Genomic DNA, 26,088 nt, shown 5'->3' on the forward strand with positions numbered 1-26,088 from the left:
TTTAAAACTGCCAGTTTTCATCTTCTTTTAATAATTCCTGCTTGTGCACACAGACCAGAGCTCTCACGGTTACTTTTCAAGAGGGCCGACAAGTGCCCAGCACTTAATATCTGGCTCTTAAAGAATTTAAAAGGATCATGTGTGTTGCTGGCAGCACAAAGAACATCTATATAAAGTCACGTCGTAGGGAGGGGTCGAAAAAGATTGAGGATTTTGAGCTACAGTTCATTACAGCCAGCCTCTCCCAAGTGCCGGTACAGAATGCAAGATAAGAATGTGTCAGGCAGGGCCTCTTGCAATGTTATTCTTAGATGCCCAATGTATAAATATCACAGCTCCCATAGTGTCCTGTCCACCTCTGTCATAGTTCTCATCACCCTTGTAAGGATGGGTTCAGTGTCTAACTTTTCCTATAAATGCCACGCTCAGTGAGGTAGAATTAGCTTGTCTAATCAGCAGTGTATTCCCTATACTGAGCAGTGTCTGAAATACAGCGGATGAGCAATAAATACATTTTATTGGCTAATTATTTGGAGATTGTGGTAGAAAGAAGATGAAAACTGCTAGTATCTAACAATAAGATTATAATTTGCTATGGAGTTTTAACTTTTTTCCTACTTAGGTTGATGGGCTATAAGGCCTATGTATATAGAATCTAAAGGCTTCCCAGGTGGCGCTAGTGGTAAAGAACCCACTCACCAATGCAGGAGAGGTTAGAGATACAGGTTCAATCCCTGAGTTGTAAAGATCCCCTGAAGGGGGGCATGGCAACCCACTCAATATTCTTGCTGGGAGAATCCCATGGACAGAAAAGCCTGGCAGGCTGCAGTCCATAGGATCCCAAAGAGTTGGACATGACTGAGCAACTTAGCACGCACACATGTAGAATCTAAAGTATGACATTTAAAGCTTTAATATTACTAATTCCTCAGTTGGTCTGATCAGATTACCCTGATTATTGAAATACACAGGTAACATCCACACATCCAACACTTACTAACAGCTTAGTTTATTATTTAGTTGATTATTCCATTTGTATAATCATACAATGATTCTCTTTTAAACAATACTGCTATACCTGAAGTTGGTCATACTATATCTCCCCTCCTTCTATAGTAGTAAAGTGGTTTTTTTCCACACTCAGTTTTTTTTAACAGAACATTTTCAAATAGCAAGAAGTGAGATGAACTAAAAGTAATGAATGGACCACGCTCCATGGAAAACGATTGCACACTCAGTTAAAGGTCTAATGCTATTACCGTGGGCCATGTCCATTCAGGAGGAAACACCGGGGGGGTCTCATGGGAGCTGGGGCTGGCAGCGTGTTGCTGGGTATAAGTGACTCCCTAAAGACCTGTTTGGCAGCTTGGAAAGTTGAGGTTTAATACTGGCCCCATCCATTACGTTTCTAGTCAGAATGGGTTCCTCCCACTGGGCAGTGTTTTCAGACTGTGACTGAGGGTGCCTTCCTCAGGCAAAATCCTCCAGTGAAATCCTCGGGGGAACCTCACACTCTCTCCTGCTCCATTCATACCGACCTTATCTTAACCTGAAAGTAAATGAGACCCAGGCATAGGGGCTGTGTGTACAGTGTGCATGTGTGTGTACAGAGTGTGTATATAGTTTGTGTATATGATGTGTTTCTGTAGTGTGTGAATAGTGTGTGTATACGGTATATATATATATATAGCATATGTCTGTAGAAAGTATATACGGTGTGTGTATTCTCTGTGTAGTGTGTGTTCTGTCTGTACAGTGTGTATGTAGTGTGTGTGTATATAGTGTGAGTGCCTATGTGTAGTGTGTATAATATATATAGTGTGTGTGTGTGCACAGAGGCTGTGTGTACCTATTGTTTGTATTTGAGTAGTGTGTAAATAATGTAGTGTGTAAATAATCTATAGTGTGTAGTATGTACATATGTACAGTGTATGTAGTGTGTGGATAGTGTGTATATATGTGTAGAGTGTGTACAATGTGTATGCAGTGTGCACTGTGTTGTGCATGTAGTGTGAAGAGTTTATCATGTATGTAGTGTGTAGGCGCATGTGTAAATACTGTGTGTTATGTGTGGTATGTGCATGTGTATGTGTGCAGTGTGTGTGTACTGTGTGTACAATGTGTGTGCAGTGTGTGTGTCTGTAAACACTCTGTTGAGAGTGTGTGCAGTGTGTATGTCTGTAAACACTCTCTGTTGAGAGTGTGTGCAGTGTGTGTATTGTGTGTACAATGTGTGTGCAACGCATGTATATAATGTGTAGAGTGTATATATGTACACATACTGTGTCGTGTGTGTGTGTGTGTGTGTGTGTAGGGCACCGGGGACGCTGAAGGAGGAAGAGGCTCTCAGAGGCAGAGGAAGGGGATGAGGAGGGTCGCAGGCAGGGGGAGCAGACGATAAGGAGGGACCTTGTGGGGAGACAGGGAGAGGGAGGGGAGTGTGAGCCTGCTTCATTTCAGTAACACACACGGAGGCACAAGGGACAGCGGTCCTGATGCCACTCCCCTGCCCCTGCCCCGGCCCAAGAGAGCCACGGCCGGGACGTCCTCTCGTTGGCTGGGAGGAACCCCTGTGTTCTCTGCACAGACTTGAATAAAGGACCGGGACATGGCAGCAGGGGCAAACGCAGGCCTTCCCAGGCCCCACCCCACTGGCTGGGGTCCCCCCTCTGATGCCTGTACCCCTTTCTGTCTGGTCAAGGTGAGACGCTGACCCCTGAGACGTTTCACTTGAGGGGGGGGTCTCAGGGTTTTCTGCCAACCCTTGCCCTGGAGGTGCATTCCAGAGCTTGATATAAAACCTTTCCAGCTTTCTGTGGAAAGAGAGGGGCGTGAGGTCACCCCTGTCTGCAGAGCTGTCACAGGCTCGCTCCCAGGCACCGGCGAGGAAGACTTGTGACCTGCCCTGAGGTCCCAAAGGGCACCCAGCTGCAGGGGGAGGGTGCCATGTCTCCCCCACTGCACCACGCTGCGGGCACGTCTGTGCCACGAGGCAGGGGCCAAGGAGAGCGGGGCCCGGGCAACACTGAAGGCAGCGCTGAGGAGGTGAGGGCTGACAATCCTGTCTCTGGAGGCCATAGCCTGAATTAACATGGTACCTCGGGCAGGTAAGAAAGAGTAGCTGTGAGAATCCATTGTCAGTAAAGTGCTTAGAACAGTGTCTGGCACACAGTAAGCACTCAGTAAGCGAGCTCTGTCATTCTAACCGGGCTTCCCAGGTGGCGCGAGACCCACCTGCCAATGCAGGAGACATAGGAGACGCCAGTTCCATCCCTGGGTCGGGATGATGCCCTAGAGGAGGGCATGACAACCCACTCCAGTATTCTTGCCTGGAAAATCCCATGGACAGAGGAGCCTGGCAGGCTACAGTCCATGGAATCACAAATAGTCAGACACAACTGAAGCAACTTAGCACGCAAGTTATTCTAACCATTTAGAAAAACATCAGTAGGGTTCAACAATGGGCTTTAAAGATTCTTGTCTCCTTCCTGACCATTCCCTTGTGTTTCTAAGTGCAGAGTCCTGGTCAAAGGCAGGGTGGCTGAGAGTGTGTGTTCAGGCCTCTGAGGTGTGCGTGTGGGGACAGTTAAGGCTGTTGCTGGTCCACAGGACCCTGCAGAGCCCTTTCTGAGGGGCTAGGCTTCGCTCTGGTTGGGCACCCCTCATGCCAGTGCTAATGCTCAGGGAACCGGGCAGAAACAATGACCCGACCTTTACCTGCAGTCAGGGGAGCTCACCTACACAGCATTGCTAACGCTCCTGCAACTAGAGGGGGGTGAAAATGGTGGAATTCTCATCCAGAGAAATGACTTGCAAAACTAGCAACATAATTAAGGAAATCTGGCAAAGGGGGTACGGGGGAGTGGATGGAAGTGTTCTGTGAGGGGTAATAACTTCAGTTCATTACAACACTGCCATGGAGGTCTTGAGCCCGCCTGACCAAAGCAGGCATCAGCCAGGACTGATCTGTGTAGGATAAAGGCTGTGGACACCACAGATTCCAGGGGTGTGATGTGTACTGCTGGTCTGGAGAAATTCACCCTGGAGCTGCTGGAATTTTTAAAAGAGGAAACTGTACTTTTTTCCAGAATGTGGACTGCTAACTAGACTTCCAGGTAGACCGCTCCACAGGTACATTATATTGCCTCTTAAAGATCATATTGTTCAGAGGAGGAGAGGGCAGAGTTCTTCTGAAAGGAGATTTAATTCCAGTCCTGTCTTAAAAAATTGTTGTTTTTCAGTAGCTCTGTCATGTCCGACTCTTGGCAACTCCATGGACTGCAGCACACCAGGCTTCCCTGTCCTTCACCATCTCCCAGAGTCTGCTCAAACTCATGTCCATTGAGTCGGTGATGCCATCCAACCATCTCATCCCCTGCTGTCTCCTTCTCCTCCTGCCTTCAATCTTTCCCTCCATCAGGGTCTTTTCTGATGAGTTGGCTCTTTGCATCAGCTGGCCAAATTATTAGAGCTTCAGCTTCAGCATCAGTCCTTCCAACGAATATTCAGAGTTGATTTCCTTTAGGATTGACTGGTTTTGATCTCCTTAAAATGGGGGAGGACCTAAAAATCCAGGAGGCCCACAGAAGCCCATAGTGGAAGCTGAGCTCACCTCTGAAGTGTAAAGACAGCAATCGGAAGGCCTGGGGGGAAAATCACAAGACCCACAGAGCAGCCACCTTCCCAGCTTTCTTGTAGTTCTCTGTGAGCAGAGCTTAGGTTCCCAGCATGAGAGCTTCCGGAGGACACCTGAGAGTAGGGCCTGAGGCTGTTCTAACAACTTTCTGGCCTCATCTCTGTCCCCAGTTGCACGGGACTTAGGAGCTCAGCACAGGTGCACCAACCAAGTGGCCCTTTCACGAGAAGCATGGCAAGAACTCAAGCATTCTGATGAACCTCTTGGAAAAAAATGAATAAAACAAACTAACTGCAAAACAAGCCCCAAAGTAATCCCCTAAAGAGAAATTTACGAAACCTTGGCTAGCAGGCTTATTGACCACGCAGATGGAGAACATGATACCAAAGAAGTTCTGCAGGGAGCAAGGGTCACCTTCACCCCAGTTTAGATGTTGGCTGTGGAGGTTTGAATGTTCCATTAAAAAATATTAAAAATCCGCACTCCAACCCAGACATTCCCCTCCTCTCTCCTGCTTCCTTTTGGCAGCTACTCTCTGGCATCATGGCACTAGATGTCTTTGCTGTCCCCGTAATCATTGTAGGGGATACTCAGGGTCTGCTCCTCACACGTCTTCCTGAGGTCCCGGCTGAGCTCTGACCAGTCAAGTCCATAGGGCTTGATCTCGCTGTAGCGGCAGCCCAGGTACTTGAGGGAGCTGCGTCGCAAGCCTATCTTGGGTTCCTGGAGGAGTCCATTGCACCAACCGCTGAGATCTCCAAGCTGAGAAAGGATGAGGCCAGCTTTCCTATGGAGCAAGCACAGAGGATGCTTAAGTTAGAAAGACGAGAAGGCAGGAAGGACAAATAGTGTGAGATTGTAAGCTTCAAGAGGGCAGAGCCCAGTCTGTTTTGCTTACTGTTCCATGTTTAGCACTTAGAAATGGGGGCAGGCAGGGGGAAACTTCCATAAAAGCTCGTCAAGAATGAATGAATGCTTGCAGCATCACCTTTTACAATAGCTAGGACATAGACACAACCTAAATGTCCATCGACAGATGAATGGGTACAGAAATTGTGGTACTTAAACACAACGGAATATTACTTGGCTATAAAAAAAATGCATTCCAATCAGTTCTAATGAGGTGGATGAACCTAGAGCCTATGATACAGAGTGAAGCAAGTCAGAAAGAGAAAGAGAAATCTTGTATAGTAACGCATGCTTATGGAATCTAGAAAGTGATACTGATGAACCTTTTTGAAGGGCAGCAATGGAGACACAGACCTAGAGAACACATTTATGGACATGGAGTGGGGGTGGAGGGAGAGGCTGGGACCAATGGAGAGAGTAGCACGGAAACATATACATTACCATACGGAAAATAGAGAGCAAGTGGGAATTTGTTGTGTGACACAGGGAACTCGACCCAGTGCTCTGTGAAATGATGCCCTAGAGGGGTGGCGTGGGGTGGGATGTGGGACGCGGGGTTCAGGAGGGAGGGGACATATGTATACCTGTGGCTGACTCATGTTGATGGATGGCAGACGCCAACACGATATCGTAAAGCAATTATCCTCCAATAAAAAAACATAACTAAGGAAAAAAATGAATGAGTGAAATAATTAATTAATAAGGCTGGGTGAGCAAAGTAGGGCACCGAGATGAAACAAAGAAACAAAACACAATGAGGACAAATAAGAAAAAATGACTAATACTTTAGAAATTTATGCCCTCTTAAAATCATAGAGTTGTCAGTTTCGAAAGACAAATCAGATCAATTTACTTTCAAGCCAGTAATTTATCATCATTAAATGACAAACATAATATGTTTGACTGGATATTTCCCTTTTCAAGGCTATTTCTGAACTGAGTAGAAGCAGCCAACATATTGCACTCGGGGGATATCAAGTGTAACTAATCATGACTGCCTGAAGGTAATTACAGTGTGATAAGGGCGCCAGCAATAAAGTCCTCAGTGCATGCTGACACAGGGTCATTCTCTGGGAAAATGCAGACTCTCAGTGGCACACATCACCTAATTAATTGCCAGGTGAGCTCCTGCTGTTTTGTAATTCCCCCTCCCCCCACAAAGTCAGGAGGCCCCCATCCAAAGAGCAGGAAGAAAAGGAGGTGATGAGACAGCACCTGAGCTGTTGCAGATCCCCAAGAGAACCAGAACCAGAACCAGAACCAAAAGGAGGGCAAGGTCTCCACAAGGTCACACACGCCAGAGAGGAGTGATCCCACTGGGCTAAGAATAGAGTGTGGGACCCTGCATGTAGCTTGGAGAAGCTGGCTGTCACCACGATCTTGCTAATCGGTATATAGCTTCTTCCTGGCCTCCACTTCTGGTGTTAGAGACAGAACCCCCTAATAACCAGTTCTCAGCCCACATTGGCTTTGACTCTGAACACTTAGGAATAAGTGAAGGAAGGCGGTCCCACTCATTTAGCTCTGTTCTTTCCCTTCTTCCAAAAACCATGGGTGACCAGAGACCCTCGAAGGAATAGTCTCTTATTCCAACAAGCCCATGCAAAGCTGTAAAATCTGTTTTGGAAAGCTTAGGGAGAAGGACCCCTCGAAGTATTTACATGGGAGGAATCATCTCTTTTTCTAAATCAGTCCACAACTCTTTCCAGAAACTGGAAGTTCCCACGTCGAGTTTAGAATGAGCTCTCAAGAACAAGAAGCACGTTCATTTCAAGCCTCTTCTTCCGTCCTGGCTCCGAGCACCACAGGGGTGAGCTCATCGCATTCCTAGGAGGGCAAGTGAGGGATGGCAGGGGGATGACGTTGGAGGCAAGGTATTGAACTGCAGCAGCAAAGTCAAGGGGCCGACGGAGTGTGAGGTCATCGGGGGCTAGTCGTGTTTTTTCCCACTTCAATGGTGGGTCAGAGAAAATCAAACAAACACTCTGCCCACCGAGTCACATGTTATTCAGATTGTCTCTCCTCTGCCCATCAGCCTCTGCCATTTGGCCAAGTACCCTTTCCAAAAGCCATCAGCAACAGGGTCTTTGGTGGCCTTCCTCTTAATCTGTCCTGCTGCATGTTATTAGCTGCTGACACATTCTTGGGAGGCGGATGAAGGGCGAGGGAAGGAAGAGTGAAGGGCAGCCTCTGCATCTGCATCATCTTGAAGAGATGGATAAAGGAACACATCCTAGCCATCCTCTCAAACAAATGGATTCAATTAGCCCACGGAGTTCTGTGGCTATTATCATCACTCGCTTAAAAAAAATAATTAATTTGGGTCTGCCCTTGATTTTCTCAGAGTCTTCAGCCTTCTTCTTTCTTAAGAGCAAGGCAACCAATGCTGTCCTCAACATAGTTCAACTCTACTCAATCTGGAGGCCTCCATGAATTTGGATGCAACTGGATTGAACTGAACCAATCCTTTCTCCTTGCTTGCAGGACACATATACCCACCAACCCTTTCCTAGTCATTCTCACAACTAACTCCAAAGTGGGTTGACGCATCTCAAGGCAGGAGACTTGTTGCTTCCCGTGGTTCTCCCACGAATCCATGACACTGAAAAATAAAACTTTATTTTCCATGAGATAATGAAACTACAGTTCCCCCCTAATCCATAGCCTTGAAAACCCAATATTACACATGAGAGAATCTTCTGGGAAGAGAGTTTTGAGAAGAGAGTCAAGTCAGCAGCAGGCTATACTTTACAGTGAGATCCACGTTTTTTTTCCCCTGCTCACTTTCATTAACAAATTTTCCTTCTGACTCCTGAGTTACAAGAGAGAAATTTTAAAAGCAATCCATACTGCCTTTCATCAAGATGATGCATGCAAGGTTAGTGCTATTCAAATTGTGACATTTACGTTTCCTGACAAAGAACTGCATATATGCTCACTCCATAAATGTCAGAGGGAAGGAGGCAGGGAGCAGGAAACCGAAAGGAAAGCAAGGACCATGGAGGGAAAGGGGGACAGAGCTGGAGAGAAGGGATGACACTAGTGATGAGTAATAATAAGGGCAGGAGGAATGGTAAGGTATGGAACTTGGAAGATATTTCTTAATATGTACCTACTTTCTAACCCAGGGTTTGCTTTTTACCAAAACTGAGACAAAACAAATTAAAAGGCCCTTATACAGTTCTCTCTGCAACTCATCCATAACCATGGCATCTGTTTGCCCAAGGACTATCAACCTTCATAAATTTCAGGAAATAATTTATGGAATGCCAAAAGATTCTTCCTGATCTTACTCATAAAATCATTTTATTTTAGGAAGATAATCCTAAATTCTCTTCTTCCTTCAAAAGTAAGAGAATAGGTGGTGGAGGACAGATGTCCGACATGATGGTCTCTTAAGAGAGTTTATAATTTCAGGTCACGAGAGGCACCCTGAGACCGAGTCACCCTTCAGTCTGATGAGAGGTCAGATGGCTGGGATGACCTCTGGGTGATACCTTTGTTCATCTCAATGGCAGGAAAGCAAGAATTCTGAGTGCCAGAGGATACTACTATGTTGACTTTCTTCATTTATTTCCTCCTCTTTTTCTTTCTCTTCCTTCCTCTCTCCCCCCGTTTCTTTCCTTGCCTTATTTTTGTTTGTTTATGAACTCCTACATAGTTTGGGAACATATAAGTACCAACATTCTACACGAAAGCCTCTTCATTGTGTCTATCTGAAAATTCCATTATTGCCAGGGAAATCTTCTCTTCTCAGAGCAGCAATACACAGCCATGATGAATGGAACAGATAAAAGGAGACTCTCTACACATTCTTCCCATTCCTCTCTTTCCAAGAACTCTATCTGCGTTGTTGTTTTTGTTCAGTCGCTAAATTCTGTCTGACTCTTTGTGACCCCATGGACTGCAGCATGCCAGGCTTCCCTGTCCATCACTATTTCCCAGAGTTTGCTCAAATTAATGTCCATTGAGTTGGTGATGCCATCCAACCATCTCATCCTCTGTCACCCCCTTCTCCTGCCCTCAATCCCAGCATCAAGATCTTTTCCAATAAGTCGGCATCAGGTGGCCAAAATAGTGGAGCTTCAGCATCAGCCCTTCAATGAATATCCAGGGTTGATTTCCTTTAGGATTGATTGGTTTGATCTCCTTGGTGTCCAAGGGTCTCTCAAGAGTCTTCTCCAGCACCACAATTCAAAAGCATTAATTCTTCAGCACTGTGTCTTCTTCACAGTCCAACTCTCACATCCATACATGACTATGGTCCAACTCTCACATCCATACATGACTACTGGAAAAACAATAGCTTTGACTATATGGACCTTTGCTAGCAAAGTGGTATCTCTGCTTTTCAATATGCCAACTAGGTTTGTCATAGTTTTCCTTTCAAGGAGCAAGCATCTTTTAATTCCATGGCTGTAGATATCATCCACAGTGATTTTGGAGCCCAAGAAAATAAAATCTGTCACTGTTTCCACAATCCCCATCCATTTGCATGAAAGGATGGGACTGGATGTCATGATCTTAGTTTTTTGAATGCTGAGTTTTAAGCTGGCTTTTCACTTTCCTCTTTCACCCTCATCAAGAGGCTCTTTAGTTCCTCTTTGCTTTCTGCTATTACAGTGGTATCATCTATATATCTAAGGTTGTTGATATTTCTCCCAGAAATCTTGGTTCCAGCTTGTGAGTCATTCAGCCTGGCATTTCACTTGATGTACTCTGCATAGAAGTTAAATAAGCAAGGTGACAATATACAGCCTTGACGTAATCCTTTCCCAATTTGGAACCTGTTTGTTGTTCCATGTCCGGTTCTAACTGTTGCTTCTGCATACAGGTTTCACAGGAGACAAGTAAGGTGCTCTGGCATCCCCATTTCTTTAAGAATTTTCCAGTTTGTTGTGATCCACACAGTCAAAGGCTTTAGCATGGTCATTGAAAGAGAAGTAGAGATGGTTTCCTGGAATTCCTTTGCTTTTTCTATGATCCAACAGATGTTGGCAATTTGATCTCTGGTTCCCCCTGCCTTTTTTAAATCCAGCTTGTACATCTGGAAGTTTTCAGTTCACGTACTATTGAAGCCTCACTTGGAGAATTTTGAGCATTACCTTCCTGTCATATGAGATGAGTGCAATTGTGCAGTAGTTTGAACATTCTTTGGCATTGCCTTTCTTTGGGATTGGAATGAAAACTGACCTTTACCAGTCCTGTGGCCACTGTTGAGTTTCCAAATTTGCTGACATATTGAGTGCAGCACTTTAACAGCATTACATTTTAGGATCTTAAATAACTTAGCTGGAATTCCATTACCTCCAGTAGCTTTGTTCATAGTAATGCTTCCTAAGGCCCAGTTGACTTCACACTCCACGATGTCGGGCTCTAGGTGAGTGACCACACTATCTTGGTTATCCAAGACCTTTTTTTTTATAGTCTGCGTATTCTTGCCAACTCTTCTTAATCTCTTTTGCTCCTGTTAGGTCCTTTCTGTTTCTGTCCTATATTGTGCCCATCCTTGCATGAAATGTTCCCTTGGTATTTCCAATTTTCTTGAAGAGATCTCTAGTTTTTCCCTTTCTATTGTATTCCTCCATTTCTTTGCATTGTTCATATAAGAAGGCTTTCTTATCTTCACTTGCTATTCTCTGGAACTCTGCATTCAGTGGGTATATCTTTCCCTTTCTCCTTTCCCTTCTCTTCTTTTCTCAGCTATCTCTAAGGCCTCCTCAGACACCACTTTGCCTTCTTGCATTTCTTTTTCTTTGAGATGGGTTTGGTTACTGCCTCCTATACAATGTTGTGAACCTCCATCTATAGTACTTCAGGCACTGTTTACCAGATCTAATCCTTGAATCTATGTGTCACCTCTACTGTAAAATCACAAAGGATTTGACTTAGGTCATGCCTGAATGGCCTAGTGGTTTTCCCTATTTTCTTCAATTTAAGCCTGAATTTTGCAATAAGAAGCTAATGATCTGAGCCACAGTCAGCTTCAGGTCTTGTTTTGCTGACTGTATACAGCTTCTCCATCTTTGGCTGCAAAGAATATAATCAATCTGACTTGGTATATATAACCTATCTCTGAGTTAAGTAACATAAAAGCAGAGGCGCTGAGTATTAGGAAGTTGTAGCCTCGGGGCCATGGTAAGTTGACAAACACTACATTATCCTAACTTTGGCCAAGTTAGATGCCAAGGTGGGTCACTGGCTATCCCTACTCTGCCTTTCAAGAGAACACAGAATTTAGCTCAAAATATATCTGTATGGACTTCCCTGGTGGTCCAGTGGTTAAGAATCCGCCTGCCAGTGCAGGGGGCACAGGCTCGATCCCTGGTCCAGGAAGATCCCACATGTCACGGGGCAACCAGGTCCTTGTGCTACAGCTACTGAAGCCTGTGCGCCTAGAGCCCGTGCTCCACCACCAAAGAAGCCGCCGCAGCGAGAAACTCGCGCACTGTGAGGAAGAGGAAGAGTAGTCCCTGCTCTCTGCAACTTGAGAAAGCCCTCACAAAGCAACGAAGATCCAGTGTAGCCAAAAATAAAAATTCACTGATCAATTAATTTAAAAAATAAATCTGTATATGCATATAACACATGCAAAGTTCATATACAGTAAATTTTTTGGATAACCCCTTCAATAAAATTTCTAATTTTCTTTCAAAAGACTAAGCTTTTGGCTCCTACAGTTTAGCCTTTGGAATGCTGCATCAGCATGATAAAGAAGGGGTAATACAGCTCAAGGGCAAAGGTTTTTTTCAGAGTTCAGGAAATGCATTCATGACTTGACTCTTTAATACAGCTTATCCATAACTAATCTGTATGAACTGAGTTGCCTAAAAGCACAGGACCTACTTCTCCAGGCACCTAAGCTCACCCAGGATATCTACAAATTCATGAAGGCAGTAATATAGTGGAAGAGGCGCAAAGTTTCCAAGAGCTGAGGTCTGTAAAAGAGACGATGAAGTTTATTGGTTACCTGGGGCCCAGTTCATCCTCACAGCGCCAGGTGAATTCTCCAAAACTCTCATAGTGCTGGTTATAGTGGTAGAGGACTCGATGGAGAGTGGGGGAGCCCAGATCCAGGAGCGTGTTGTAGGCGGTCTGCTGCTCCTTCCCGCTGGTATAGCCGTTGAAGAGATTGTAGATCTTGTCTGCTATTTCTGACAAGGTGAGAAAAGGCACATAAATAAGATATATGTGTGTGTGTGTGTGTGCGCGCACATGCGTGCATGCGTGGGCGCACATTAAGTTGCTTCAGCTGTGTCTGACTCTTTGTGACCCTATGTACTGTAGCCTGCCAGGCTCCTCTGTCCACAGGGCTTCTCCAGGCAAGAAAACTGGAGTGGGTTGCCATACCCTTCTCCAGGGGAGTCTTCCTGAATGAGTGATTGAACCAGCATCTCTTATGTCTTCTGCATTGCCAGATGAATTCTTTACTATTAGCACCTAGGAAGCCCATATATATAAAGAAGTTATTTATGTGTATATATATAAATGATTATAAATATAAGCATGTATGTGTATATACGCATGTAAAGGTGTATGTGGATATATATGATGTGTGTATGTGTGTGTATGATACTCAAAGAATACTGAACCTAAAGCCTGGAGAAAGTGGTTTGAGTAATTTACTTTATTTCTGCCCCATCAGCTTTCAGTTTTCTCTTCTATAAAATGAAAGGCTTCAAACAGAATCACTCTAAGGTCAACTGCAGTGATAATTTTCTTTGTCTTCACCCGTGTTTCCTAAAAATACAGAGCCGGAGGCAAAAGCTCATAGATTGATACTTTATTGGCAAATGTAGTCCCAGGGAAGCAGGAAGGAGGATAGAGAGAAATGAGGCAAGAAAGGAGGCAGAGTAAAATATTAGAAATTGCTCAAAGGAACTGATGGTGATTTTGCAGGAGAATGTATGAAGCTACCCGGTTCCCACAAGTCCCTCCACAGGGAGAAAGGAAGAAGACTTTATACCCAGCTCCCATCCGGGATCTTTCACACTTGCCCCTGGGAGGCATTAACTCCCCTGCACCTCGAGGCTGCATAGCTTGGGTACAAATGGAATTCTGCAAAAGCAGTGTGGAAGCCCTGAGCAGTGGGGAGCAGCGTGTGGCTCAGGGACCAAGTGAGGCATGGCCAGGTCACGCCTCCAGCAACGTGAAGACCTGCCGTGGCTGCAGCGCCAAAGGGAACCCGAGCTGCGGCCACAGGAATGCAGGTCCTTTGCTAGGGCCACCCGGACAGCTGGGAAGGCAAGCTTGTGGTGCTTGATCTGTGCTGACATGTACACTGAGTCCAGTGCATTCTGCAGTTCCAAATGAGTGATCTTTTGGTTTAATTTATACCCCTTAGATTTGTGCCTCCAAGGTGTGCACTGATAAGACAGAAGTTGGTGATGTGGCAAAGTGGCAGTGAATTTGTTGTAGCCTTGGCACTCTTTCTTGTGGAGCTCAAAGCACTTTATCATTAAATATTTTCTCATTAGACCTGTCAGAAAGGACATTTGTTCACACTTCCTTCCTAAACAGCTGGGAACTGAGATCTGGAAAGCAATGCTTTGTCTTGGACTCAGAGTTCAATCTGGGGATGGAGAAACTAAGTTCTCCGGGCTTCTGAGTCAGACTTTGCCCACTTGATCCCCTGTTGGCCAAAAGGCCCTGATTCATTGTAAAAATTTCAAAAGAATTCAAGGCTGCTGGTAATGACAGAGCCATCATTGTAAGAATTTTCTGGGTTGGAATGACTAAAATTTTTACCTCTGCCCAAACACTGCAATGATTTCATTTTTTATTCTATTCTGCTCATTGTCCAGGAGCCAGATATTACTTCTTTAGTGTCCTGAGTGGCCAGAATAAGGCTAGACACTGTAATAGATTCACAAATGTTAGCTCAATGGGTGAAATTCATGACTTTAGGAGTCATTTGAATCTACTTTGGGGGAGGGTTTCTGGTGATGTATCTCCAGACCAGGTTATACCAACCCATTAGCAGTTAAACCCTTGTAACCAGCATCTTTAGCTGCAATAAAAATCATTTCAGTCCAGAAATTCATTTGGATTTTCAGGACTTTAAAATTCTCAGGTTGTTAAAATAAGATCAAGAGATGAAGTGGACAGTGATTTAGACTATAAAAAATCTCTGGTATTTATTATATATTAACAGAATATAAAGAATATAAATAAAATTATATAGAATGTAAAGAGCTCTGGTATTTATTTGTTAACAGCCTATTGGTCGCCAAGAAGGTTACACCTGTGAATTCTAATCCCCACACCAGCACTGCACAATGATTATGAATGTTCTTGTCCTACAAATGAGGACAGTCACAAAGGCCAGGTTATCTGCCCAAGGTCGCATAGCCGGTGTGGGCTGGAGTCAGGGTTGAAAATATTATCTATCTCACATTGCTCTCTTGCATCGACGCTCAGGGGATGGTAGTGTTTAACCAATTTAACATGCAGGAGGCAGGGTCTTGGGGGATGTTTTCTGGAGTGACTACTTCTGGCAGAGGACATTTCCCTGGCTGACCCATAGATGCTTCATGAGAGAGAGTCAAGTCAATATGCAGGGAGTCTGTCATTTCTGCAGTAGAAATGGAAAGAAGCAGAGGGACTATCCTAAGAGCTGTGCTGTGTACAATGGGAAGCGGGGAGTGTGCACTTAGAGGAGAAAGACCAATAGAGGAACAATGTATGATGAGATCAGGGCCCAGACAGGGAGGTCTGGGGTCCCTTATCCCACCCTTTTTCTGATGTCAGTCTGTTCTTATTTCTGGTGATGGGACATAGCATCCCAGGCTCCGGCCCTGGTGGTAACATTCTGCTGAAGAACCGTGATGACTGAGAAGGTGTTTTCTGGCATATTTACTATTCTCCTAACACAACAGTAATATCCAACTAGAGAAGGCCATTAGCATCAGCATTTGTGTCTGAGACCAGGTGAGATAGGCCCAGGTTCCATGATAAATCTCCTAAAACCAAGGTAACCTAACTCCAGGGTGTGCTTAAAAGCCTTCATCAATAAATGGGATGCTATATTCAGAAAGATCTACATGCTAGGCTTCTAGAGACTGAGTATTTCTGGTTCTTCCTAGCTTCGCTGAGGGAATTTATGGATATTATTTCATTAGCTTTCATAGCATCTGAGGAATTCACTAACTCAAAGAATGTAAGACTCTAAGGTATTTTTGGTTATCATTTACCCAGCTTTCAAGACTTCCCAGAAGTCTTGAGCTATCCAAAATACATATGGGTCTTTCCTCTGTTGACATGCAGGGTGTTCAGGAATAGTTAAAATGCCAGTGAAGAGATGGCAACGTGTCAATATATGCAGCCTCATCACAAAAAGAAAAAAAGAGAGAGAGAGAAGGGAGTTAAGAACGCTTGGGCAGCAGAATAAATCAACAGGGCTGGGACTAAAGGTCTCAGACCCAAAGGTATGGTTTGAGAACAGGCACCATGACACCAAATGGAGTTGAGCTCCACTGGCTGTGTGACCTTGGACAAGTCACTTAACCTCTCTGGGTTTTAGTTTCCTTGTTTGTTCCATGAGGATCAATAACACATATCTTCCAAGAGTATTGTGAGGCTAAAAGTGATGATGAATGTAAAGTCTTTCTTTCGCATGATGTCTAGAAAGAGCACGTACACATTTACTGACTAATTCATTCTGAAAAAATTTTTACTGAGTGCTTACCACATGCTTGACATTTTTCTATGTACTTGGGCTACATCATGGAGAAACTTTGATAAAAGTTCTCATTTTATGATACAGTCTGGTGGTAGGACACATTTGGTGAAGTAATAAACATAATGTATAAGTAAAATACAGTGTGTTAGAAAATAAAACAGGAGAAGGAAGACTGGGAGTGCTGGATGGGGCATTGCAATTTTAAATATGAGGGAATCACTGGAAAGATGACAATCAAGCTGAGGCTTGGAGAAGGGGAGAGAATGAGCTGGGGACATCTGGGCAGAGCAGATCAGGGAGAGGAAACACCAGCACAGAAGCTCCCCAGCTATGGTGGGCAGCAGATCTGAAAAAGGCGGGTCACCATGGTGTCTGGAAGTGAGGGAGAGAGAGAGCTGGACAATAGTAGATATTATTTTTAAAAATCACTGTTACTGGTTCTCTACTTGATCATGCTTTCCCCAGTGCCATGAGACAGAAATTCAAACACAGGAGTCCAAGAGCGGGGCAGGAGGAAATACTCTTATTTAAATGAAAAGGAGTGACTCACTCCAAGGGCAGGAGGGAGCTTTCTTATCCCCCAGCAGTGGTTGCTCTTTTTACGAAGACATAAGCATCCTGGGAAACATCTATCCCTTCTGCAATGGCTTCCTTGGCTGCTGTGATGAAGGTCTCCTGAATGGAGGTCCTAAGTCATCAGTTTCATTATTTTAGTGCGGAACTACCTAAAAGTCCAGTCTGTCCCCACACTGAAGTAACTAACTGTGGAATTCCATGTGAAACTTGAGGGCTATGAATCCCAACTGGCTTTTCATCTCCGTCATTCTTGTGTGCTGTGTTTAGTCATTCAGTCGTGTCCGACTCCTTGCGACCCCATGGACTGTAGCCAACCAAGCTCCTCTGTCTGGGGATTCTCCAGGTGAGAATACTGGAGTGGGGTTGCCATGCCCTTCTTCAGGGGATCTTCCCAACCCAGGGATCAAACTCGGGTCTCCTGCTTTGCATTCTTAGCACTGTCCAAATTGCAAAGTCCCTTCCCCTGCATCCTCCGAGTCTGCTTGTCCCCTCCCACACCTTTCTCTCTCTATGCTGCTCTGTACTTCCTTCATACCAGGGATTCTCAAACTGGAGAATTAAACTTGATTCACAGCCAGGAAGGCTTGTGAAAGCCCAGGTTTCTGGTTCCCACTGGAGTTCCTGATCCAGTAGGTCTCGGATGGAACCTGAGTGTCTGCATTTCTAACGAGCTCCCAGGTGATGCTGCTGCTGGTGGTCTGGACCACTCTTTGACACCACTGTTCTATACTAACTCATTCTCTCGAAACTTTACTTCCTCTGGGACCAGCATTGTTACATGGCAACCAACTCTCCGTTTGCCCTTGACCTTGGCTCACTCTTCCTTCCCTCCATAGCCCTATGTTGGCTGAAACCTGCAGAAGGCCCCTCCCCCAGATGTCTGCGTGTCTTCCTCCTTCACCTGCTTCCCAGCCCATCCTAGGTGAAATCCTACCCTCTGCACCTCTTAAACCATCCCCCTGCTCTGCTTGTATGTCTCCATAACATATGTCACTATCTGACACAGTATTTATCCCTCCCCCTTTTTTTTTGGTTTTTTTGCTTTGTCATCCTTGCTTAAATATAGTCTCCATGAGGCAGGGGATTTCCCGCCCCCTCACCCCCCCCACCCCCCCCACCCCCCGCTGCCCCACCCAAAGCCCAAGTCAGATGTTTAGCAAGGGCTTGAAATAGGTTGTTGTATTTGATAAATTCAGAAATCTGATTACAGAATCCTTGAAAATAGATTCTGAGCCTTGTTCTTTTTGTTTCTTTAGCATCTAATACCAGGGTGTGTTATTAATGAATCAATGGCTGTGGAAGTAGCAATGAAGAAATGGATAGGATTTGTGTTTGGCATCAGGAGAGGAGGATGGATGCTGGAAGAAAGATGGATCAGAACCAGCCTTTGCTTAGTGAAGCCACACGAAGAACTCCTGTAAGGCTGCACCCCAACCAAGAGACTAAGTTTATCTTATTACTGACCATAGCCTTTCCTGCTAGGAGAAGGGTGGTTTTACCGGTAGAAACTTATTTGGTCAAAGGCTTTACAGTCATGAGGTGGTAAAATTCTTCATAGAAGAATTCCTAGTTTAGGAAAATGATCATATAAGAGTCTGGGTTTCTGTTAGATAATTAGGAGCTGAGGTTATGCTCTGGGTCACTTAAAAGGTAATTCCCATTTGTTACTAGTTGTAAACTCCACCCAAGTGAGTTATATTTATGATCGCCATCTGGGTTTGAAGACAGTAAAGCATATATATATATATATATATTTATAATGGCTAGGCCAGTACTAATTTGCAAGGATGCCCTTAATTAGTCTAATTCATTAATCTCCACACCTGCCTAGTACAGGACTCCTTCCTGGCTGAAGGATAACGGGACCTGGGAACACTATTTCATTCTCTCAGAATTAAATTGCCTCTTGTCCTCTCAGCTGGTCTGCTAGGGTTTCAGAAAGTCTTCTTTGCCAGGGAGCACAAATGATCAGAAGCATATTTTGATATGGGTACCAGAATTAACACAAAGAAGCCCCACAGAGAAATAGTACAGTGGTCTCTCCCTGGCTGATTACTCTACCTCGTGTATGTGCTAAGTCACTTCAGTCGTGTCCAAGTCTTTCTGACCCCATGGACTGTAGTCGGCCAGGGTCCTCCATCCATGGGATTCTCCAGGCAAGATACTGTAGTGGGTTGCCATGTCTTCCTCCAGGGGATCTTCCTGACCCAGGGATCAAACCTGTGTCTTTAATGTCTCCTGCTTTGGCAAGTGGGTTCTTGACTGCTAGCACCACCTGGGAAGTCCCACTCTTTATTCCAGAGTTGCTCTATCCATCTCTTCCTGCAGGTGGCATTATGAGGCATCTCGCCTACCTGCTTATCACCCACTGATGTCAACCAGCCCACTGCCTACTCAGCAAGGAAGTCCAGGGTGCCTGCCGCTGCCAGTAAGGACATTGGCAAAGTTTCCAAAACAGAAAGAGATGGGGCACCTTCTCACCACCTGTTTCTGCTCTGGCTTGGAGTAAGAAATCAACAGATGATGAAGTAAGGGTGCCGTGGGTCCTCCCCAGTCTCTCATCCAAGGATGTTCCACCCCAGATTATACTTTTACCATGGAGGGATTTCTTAGATGTTCAAACTCATTCTGTCCACACCCTACAAACCAGGCAGTATTCACTCCAGAGAGAAGCACATTGGTCTTATACTTAAAGGTCTCCATTCAGCCGTAACATCTCAGTGAAGACCAACAGTCCTGACAGGGGGAATTATTTTGATATATAGCTTGAAAACTATTTTCTAATAGAGGTCTTTTCTTCATTAGTATTGAGAGACAAAGGAAGGGTTTAAGTCTTTTACATAATAACCCTCTAAATACCTAATTTAACATTATAAACGAATTACCACAGAATAAGAGGGAGGAAGGATAAATTGGAAGACTGGGATAGACACACACTAGTATATATAAAATAGATAATGAATAAAGACCTACTGTATAGCACAGGGAACTCTACTCAATAGTCTGTAATAGCCTAAATGGGAAAAGAATCTAAGGAGTGGATCTGTGTATATGTATAACTGATTCACTTTGCTTTACACCTGAAACTAACATGACATTGAAAATCAACTCTACTCCAATAAATTTTTTTTTAAGTTACATAAATTTACTTATTGAACTCTCACTAGAAACTTAATATCTAGGGTATCATAATCCCCATCCCATTTTACAGAGTAATAAGCCGAGGCATGGAGTGAAATAACCTGCTCAAGGTCAAGTAGTTAGATGGCAGAGCAGAAACTTGACCCTGGGTGGTCCGACTCCACAGTCTAAGTTTTCTGGAAACAGTTGGTCAGCATGCTGCTTTCTGAGTGTTAGGGACACAACTGTGACAAAGACAGACCGGAACTCTGCTCTCATGGAGCTCACTGACTAATGAGGTAGACAGGCATTGAATAAGGCATGATAATAACAAACTGAGGTAAGTGTTCTGAAGGAAAGAAACAGGGTACTGTGAGGGCATCGAGCAGTGGCCCTGGACCCTCCTTGGAGCAGGGACACTTACTCCGAGAACTGTAGACTGAGGAGTTGATCAGTGAAAGGGGTGAGGCTGGAGCACACTTGAGGTCAAGAGCCCAACATGGGCAGAGCCTCCGTGTTGGAAATGGTGTCTTGGAAAGAGGCAGTGAGGCTTCAGAAAATACAGAGATTGATGGGGAGCAGGGGCAAGAAGAAGCCGGAGAAGTGGGCAAGGGCTCCTTTAAGTCCTAATATGCCTGATACATTGGAGAAGGCAATGGCACCCCACTCCAGTACTCTTGCCTGGAAGGTCCCATGGACGGAGGAGCCTGGTGGGCTGCAGTCTATGGGGTCGCACAGAGTCAGACACGACTGAAGCAACTTAGCAGCAGCAGCATACCTGATACATATTTTGATCTTCATCACAAAAAGAATGGAAACCCGTTAAAGGGTTGTAAGAGGAGGCATTAAAATGATCAGATTTCTGTGTTGAAAATAACTATGCTTTTAGCGTGCCATGCATGTTTAATGAGGTAGCAAATGAAAGTCCTTCCTTTTCGGAAGTTGTAAAGTGCTAAATATCAGGGATCCTAATTAAGTAGATCTAGGGTTTCCCTAGAAGGCATAAAAAGAAGAGGGCAACAAAAGATGAGATGGTTGGATGGCACCACCAATGCAATGGCCATGAAACTTGGGCAAACTCCGAGAGACAGTGATGGACAGGGAGGCCTGGCATGCTGCAGTCCATGGGGTTGCAAAGAGTCAGACATGACTTGGTGACTGAATAACAACAGGCCCTCCCTGGTGATCCAGGGGTGAAGAATCCACCTTGCGATGCAGGAGACCCAGGTTCAATTCCTAGTCCGGGAAGATCCCACGTGACTCAGAGCCGCTAAGCCCACAACTGCTGAGCCCGAGCTTTAGAGCTGGAGAGAAGCAACTACTGAGCCCATGCGCGCAACCACGGAAGCCTGCAAGCCCTCGAGTCTGCTCCACACCCAGAGAAGCCCCCACAGTGAGAAGCCCATGCACCACAGCCAGAGAGCAGCCGCCGCTTTCTTCAACTAGGAGACCCAGCATAGCCAAAATAAGTACATAACTAAAATATTTTTAAAGAAAAATAAAGTAGGTCTAGGTCTCTCTTCCCAGTGCTACTTTGCATCACCGTGGCGTCACCCCTTGAACATTGTGGGGTTATGTCAACTCATAACCAACTTGAGGCAGCTGGCGTCACCTGCCACAGTTAAGGTGATTTGAGGGGTATCACCGGCCAGCTTGGCAAGAAAACTTCTCTTATCAAAACCTGTGCGACCTAAACTTCTAACATCAGTCACCATTTCTGTTACTATGCACATGCTATCGCTCCATCAGCAGTCCAAGTGCTAATAGATATTGGCAGTTGATCAGATCACTTTAACTAGTGCCAGGGCCCTGCAGAAGGGGTGCCCAGGAGGGTAAAAGCCTGGTTGTGGAGGGAATGGAATAAACCTTAGAGCAAGAGACGCTATCCAGACACCAGGAAGCTTCATGGGAAGCCACAGTCAGAAATGTGCTATTTGTATAATGGATGTTGACTGAAAAACCAACTCTTCCTAACTGACAAGGTCTCATTCTGGTGCATTGAAAAAGGACGATTCTTTACCAAAGAACTGATCCATAACAACTCCAAACTACAGAATGAAGATTTTGACACATCTTTTGTAGGAGGGAGTCATACAGCAATGCATTCTAAATCTGTAGTCTTCCTTTACTGGAATTCAAAATAAACTTTCAGATGTACAAAAACAGACAGGAAGAGGGTAAGTAAGCTGATCAGCATCCTGAGGGCAGAGGTCTCTCTGACGCAGCGAGCACGTGGCATCATGTCCCCAAGCACCTGGTGTACTCCTATGGGTATCTGGGGCCTTCACCAGTGTCTGCTACGTTCCCTGACTTACAGGCCATGTGGAATACCAGGGCGCGATGCAGATTTCCACGTCAGAGGCAGAAGTGGAGGAGTTCCTGCAAAGGAGATGCTCCACTCTTGAGCCTTGAATTCTCCCCCTTCCCCGCTGAACTCCAGGCTGTTCTCTTTTGACTCCCTTGCTCCCCCTTGCCCCAAGGTGAGGGGAGGTCCCCAGAGCATCCCTCAGCAGACTCTGATGGCCTCCATGTCTCTTACCTTGGGCTTTGACATCATCCACCACAGGGCAAGGGGTCTTCACGATCACATCACTTGGCCTGGAGCGTCGTCCTGTGTTGTCCACGCCCCACAGGGTGAACCTGGCAGGGAGAGGAGGGCATCAACAGAGAGAACTCACGGGGTTCTGGCTGACAACCAAGCCTTGCCTGGATGGACGGGTTTCCCCCGGCTGCTCTCGCCACCTAGTCATGCACTTACTACCATCACCCAGGTCATAAAGTATGCAGTATAAAGTCTTTTACTACTTCCTGGTGGGTCCTGGGCTATCATTTGCTGTCTTGAGGATATTGCATGATAGCAACCATCAAGGCACAGGGCAGTGTTTCTCCAAGTGGGGTCCCCCAGTAGTATAGTCAGGGAAGTGGACAGCAATGAAAATCCTCATACCCCATGCCAGACCTACTGAATCAGAAACTCTAGGCATGAGGACAAAATCTGTGCTATGACAAGCCTTCCAGGTGACTCTGATGCCTGTTACATCCTGACAACTACTGAGCTGAGAAAAAGATGGAAACAGATGGTTTGACGTGGGTCTGAAACCTCTACTCCCTGAAAATAGAGTTGAAGTTAACTCCTCTGGGCTTTCTTTTCCCTCTCTGTGAAATGGGGATGAAAATAAAATTGCTTGCAGATCACTGTGAAGATGAAATGGCATAATAAAGCTCAGAAATACCTAACATAGTACCTGCCGCCCAACGACACTACTATCAATTCTGTTCTGCCCATCTTGTGCTCAGTTGAGGCTTTTGTGCCAAGCACTGAGGACAGTTTTCCTCTTTAAAGTCAGAAGTGAAACAGCCAGAGTCAAGAGGTCCTGACTTGCCTGTGACTGAACCCTCTATTTCCTACATGCGACTCGTTCTGATCCACGGAGATGCTACCGGCCATGGACCAGGAGGCCAAAGTGGAAACCTTATGCTACCCTTGGCGTTGAGAAGATGTGGTTCTAAGAGCCCCCTCCACCCTTCAACACACACACGCAGACACAGACACAGACACACACAGACACAGACACACACACTCCAGAAAGAAGATAAAGACCCGGCCATCAGAGGCTCAGTGTAAAATTTCCCCCTCGGGTGATGGAGCCGGATGCAGAGGAAAAAGCAACACTAGGCTCTGCTACTCAGAAGTTGAATATAACCATGAAGATCACCCCTGGTGTCTGTGCCCAGGGCCTCTAACAACTAATCTAGTGAGTCTAAAGCAAATCATTAACACTGCTTTTCTTGTCTCTTCTCTTTTGCTCTGTCTCCCTGGGAGGTTGCATTTATTGGCCAGTCTGGATCTTCTTTCCTCTGGGCAGAGCTGCAGGGAGGAAGAGAAGTGAGAAGAAGAAAGAGGCCCCGAGACAGAGGGGCCTGAGTACCTGTTCAGGTAAATGAGCCTCAGACAGCTGAACCGGTGAGGCAGAAAAGAAATGGGAATTGCCTAAAGACTCTGCCAGGAAATATACGATTCTCTCGGCAGAGAGAAAGACAGCCTTGCATCTATGACTGCCTCCCCACTGAGAAACCTGGGAAATGGTCAATGTTAGGAACCTGTGTGTCCTGGTGTGCTGGTTTCCCTCCCTCTGCCCTCCCCCGTCTCAGGCTAGAATCCCACCCCGCCGGCTGTGCAGGATCACCCCGCCTCTTTGCTGTCAATCAAACAAGGACCAGGTGCTTGGCCTTCCCATCTTCTGTGTACAAGTGACTCTGTCAATTCTACTGCCCTCTGCTCCTCGCCTTGCTCCTTAGTTCAGGTCTACCACCTTGCCTGGTATTAAACCCCTCTGCCACCCTGATCCCAAACCCAGGGGCTGGCTGCCCTTCTCCCCCACCATCCCTCCCCTCCTAGATCTGAGCCCTTCGCATCCAGGCCCGCACTCTGGGCTGCCTGGATCCCTAGCAATGGCAGCCCCCAGAAGTTTTCATCATTCCTTCTAGACCCTGCAACACACAAACACGGGATCAGCCTCTTGCTACTATTTCTAGAATTGTGACAGATGTCACCAAACCTGAAGCCGGCACATCTGATCTGCCCTTCTGGTACCTGCTCTGTTTCCCAGTCTTATCCCCACAACCTGGTCTCAGGCCAGGTCTCACCTTCCTTCTCTGCCCTTCTGCTCTAGATTGTCTTGACTGTTTGTCAGGGATGGGCCCAGAAGTATACAGCCCAGACTGCAGACCTGCACCCCACTTTCAGGGACTCCCACATGGATGCATTTCCCCTCGCCCTCATGTGCAGACTCTGCCCTGACCCCATTTCCAGCTGTCCCTTCTCAGCAGAGTCAGGAAGGAGGAAGCCCTATTCTCCGTGAGGTCAATGCACAGCTGCCGGCAGTCACAGGACTGCTAGCATGAGCCTGGCCCTGCGCCCTGCTCTTACCACCAGGCTCTCTTCCTTCACCGGCCCCTCCCCAGCTGTGTGTCTGAGCCTACTTCCTGAACCCCCGCCCTGAGCTCCAGTTTGCCTGATGTCCCATCCTCTGTAAGATTGCTCTGCTTCGCCTTTTCCCGTCCACCTCCCAGGGTCCTGAGGATCGCCTTAGGACTCCAGGTCAGGGCTAGCATCTTGCTACCGGCTGATGGGTCACGTGATGCTGTCTGCCTGAATATTTACAGGCTTAGTGGTCACTTGCCCTGGATTGTTGATAGTGGGTTCCAGCCACCTCTTGTAGCATACCTTACTTGACCTTGAACCCTTGGTTTCTAGCAGTTTCCCTGGACTGAAACATCCTAAGTCTCAGGTAGCACAGGGCTGTCAGATGGATGCTTTCTCTCAATGCCTGGGATGCAGTTAATCCTCACCCCACCCGACTTGTCCCATCCCTCTAAGTTTCACTTTGTGCTTCATCCTGCTCTGAGTTCTCACTAAGTCTACTGGATTCTGGGCTGGGATGAAATTGTGTGTGCTGCATTTAATTCTCATTACTCTGACTGGGCATTTAGTATACAATTTAGGGTCCTAAGCCCTTATCATTTTTAATAGCAAAGCAAGGTATTAGGAAAGGCAATGCTTCCCCACATGCTTCTAAATAGAGAAGACTCTTGGCCTAAGAGACTGTCCTCAGTGGTCCTGGCTCTCTCAGTCCTGGAGGGACCCTGAGGAGTAGCCAGACTACTTTTACCATTGAAGCAAGCTTGGAGAACACTTCATGCATTTCAAGTGGAAATGTCATGTGCAGTTATTTCAGCAAGTCTTCTCTGTTCATTGTCAGCATCATCGTTTCTACTTTTGGACACTGGTAGGACAGTAAGTGGCTGGAATCAGTGGGAAGAAGAGATAAGCTCTGCTCCCAATCTGGAGGGCTGATGTGTAAGTGCGTCTACTGCCTTATCCAGAGCTGCTGGTCCCTTTCCACTGCTGCCTGCCTGCTGGGATTGCTCAGCCTGTCGTTAGAGCGTGGGTGATGACACGTGTATCGTGTGTGTGTGTGTGTGTGTGTGTGTGTGTGTGTGTGAACCAACGCAACCCTGCTCTGGCTCCAGGGCTGATGTTTTAAAGGACTGAAATCTGATGTGCAGTGAGCATCCTTGGGCTTCCTGCCTAGGGCTGACTGCCTCTAAATGCAACTTTCACCTTTGCCCCCTCCAGGTGTGCTGGTTTCTGCAGATGGCTCCA

The 26,088-nt window shown here is 45.9% G+C and overlaps 1 protein-coding gene across 2 annotated transcripts in view; it reads right to left on the reverse strand.

Moving 5' to 3' along the window:
* Positions 1 to 4,424: 4,424 nt before the first annotated feature.
* The window catches only part of ASTN1 (astrotactin 1), a 343,197-nt gene continuing 321,533 nt past the window's right edge, over positions 4,425 to 26,088 (reverse strand). For both annotated transcript variants that reach the window (XM_043924291.1, XM_043924289.1), the window contains exons 21-23: positions 22,462 to 22,562; positions 12,516 to 12,699; positions 4,425 to 5,423 (exon numbers count right to left, since the gene is read on the reverse strand). In XM_043924291.1, coding sequence (XP_043780226.1) covers positions 5,186 to 5,423; positions 12,516 to 12,699; positions 22,462 to 22,562 — 523 coding nt within the window. In that variant the 3' untranslated portion in view covers positions 4,425 to 5,185. The remainder of the gene's footprint in view (positions 5,424 to 12,515; positions 12,700 to 22,461; positions 22,563 to 26,088) is intronic.

Source organism: Cervus elaphus, chromosome 14 (genome assembly GCF_910594005.1).
Source record: "Cervus elaphus chromosome 14, mCerEla1.1, whole genome shotgun sequence".
NCBI classification, from domain to species: Eukaryota; Metazoa; Chordata; class Mammalia; order Artiodactyla; family Cervidae; genus Cervus; species Cervus elaphus.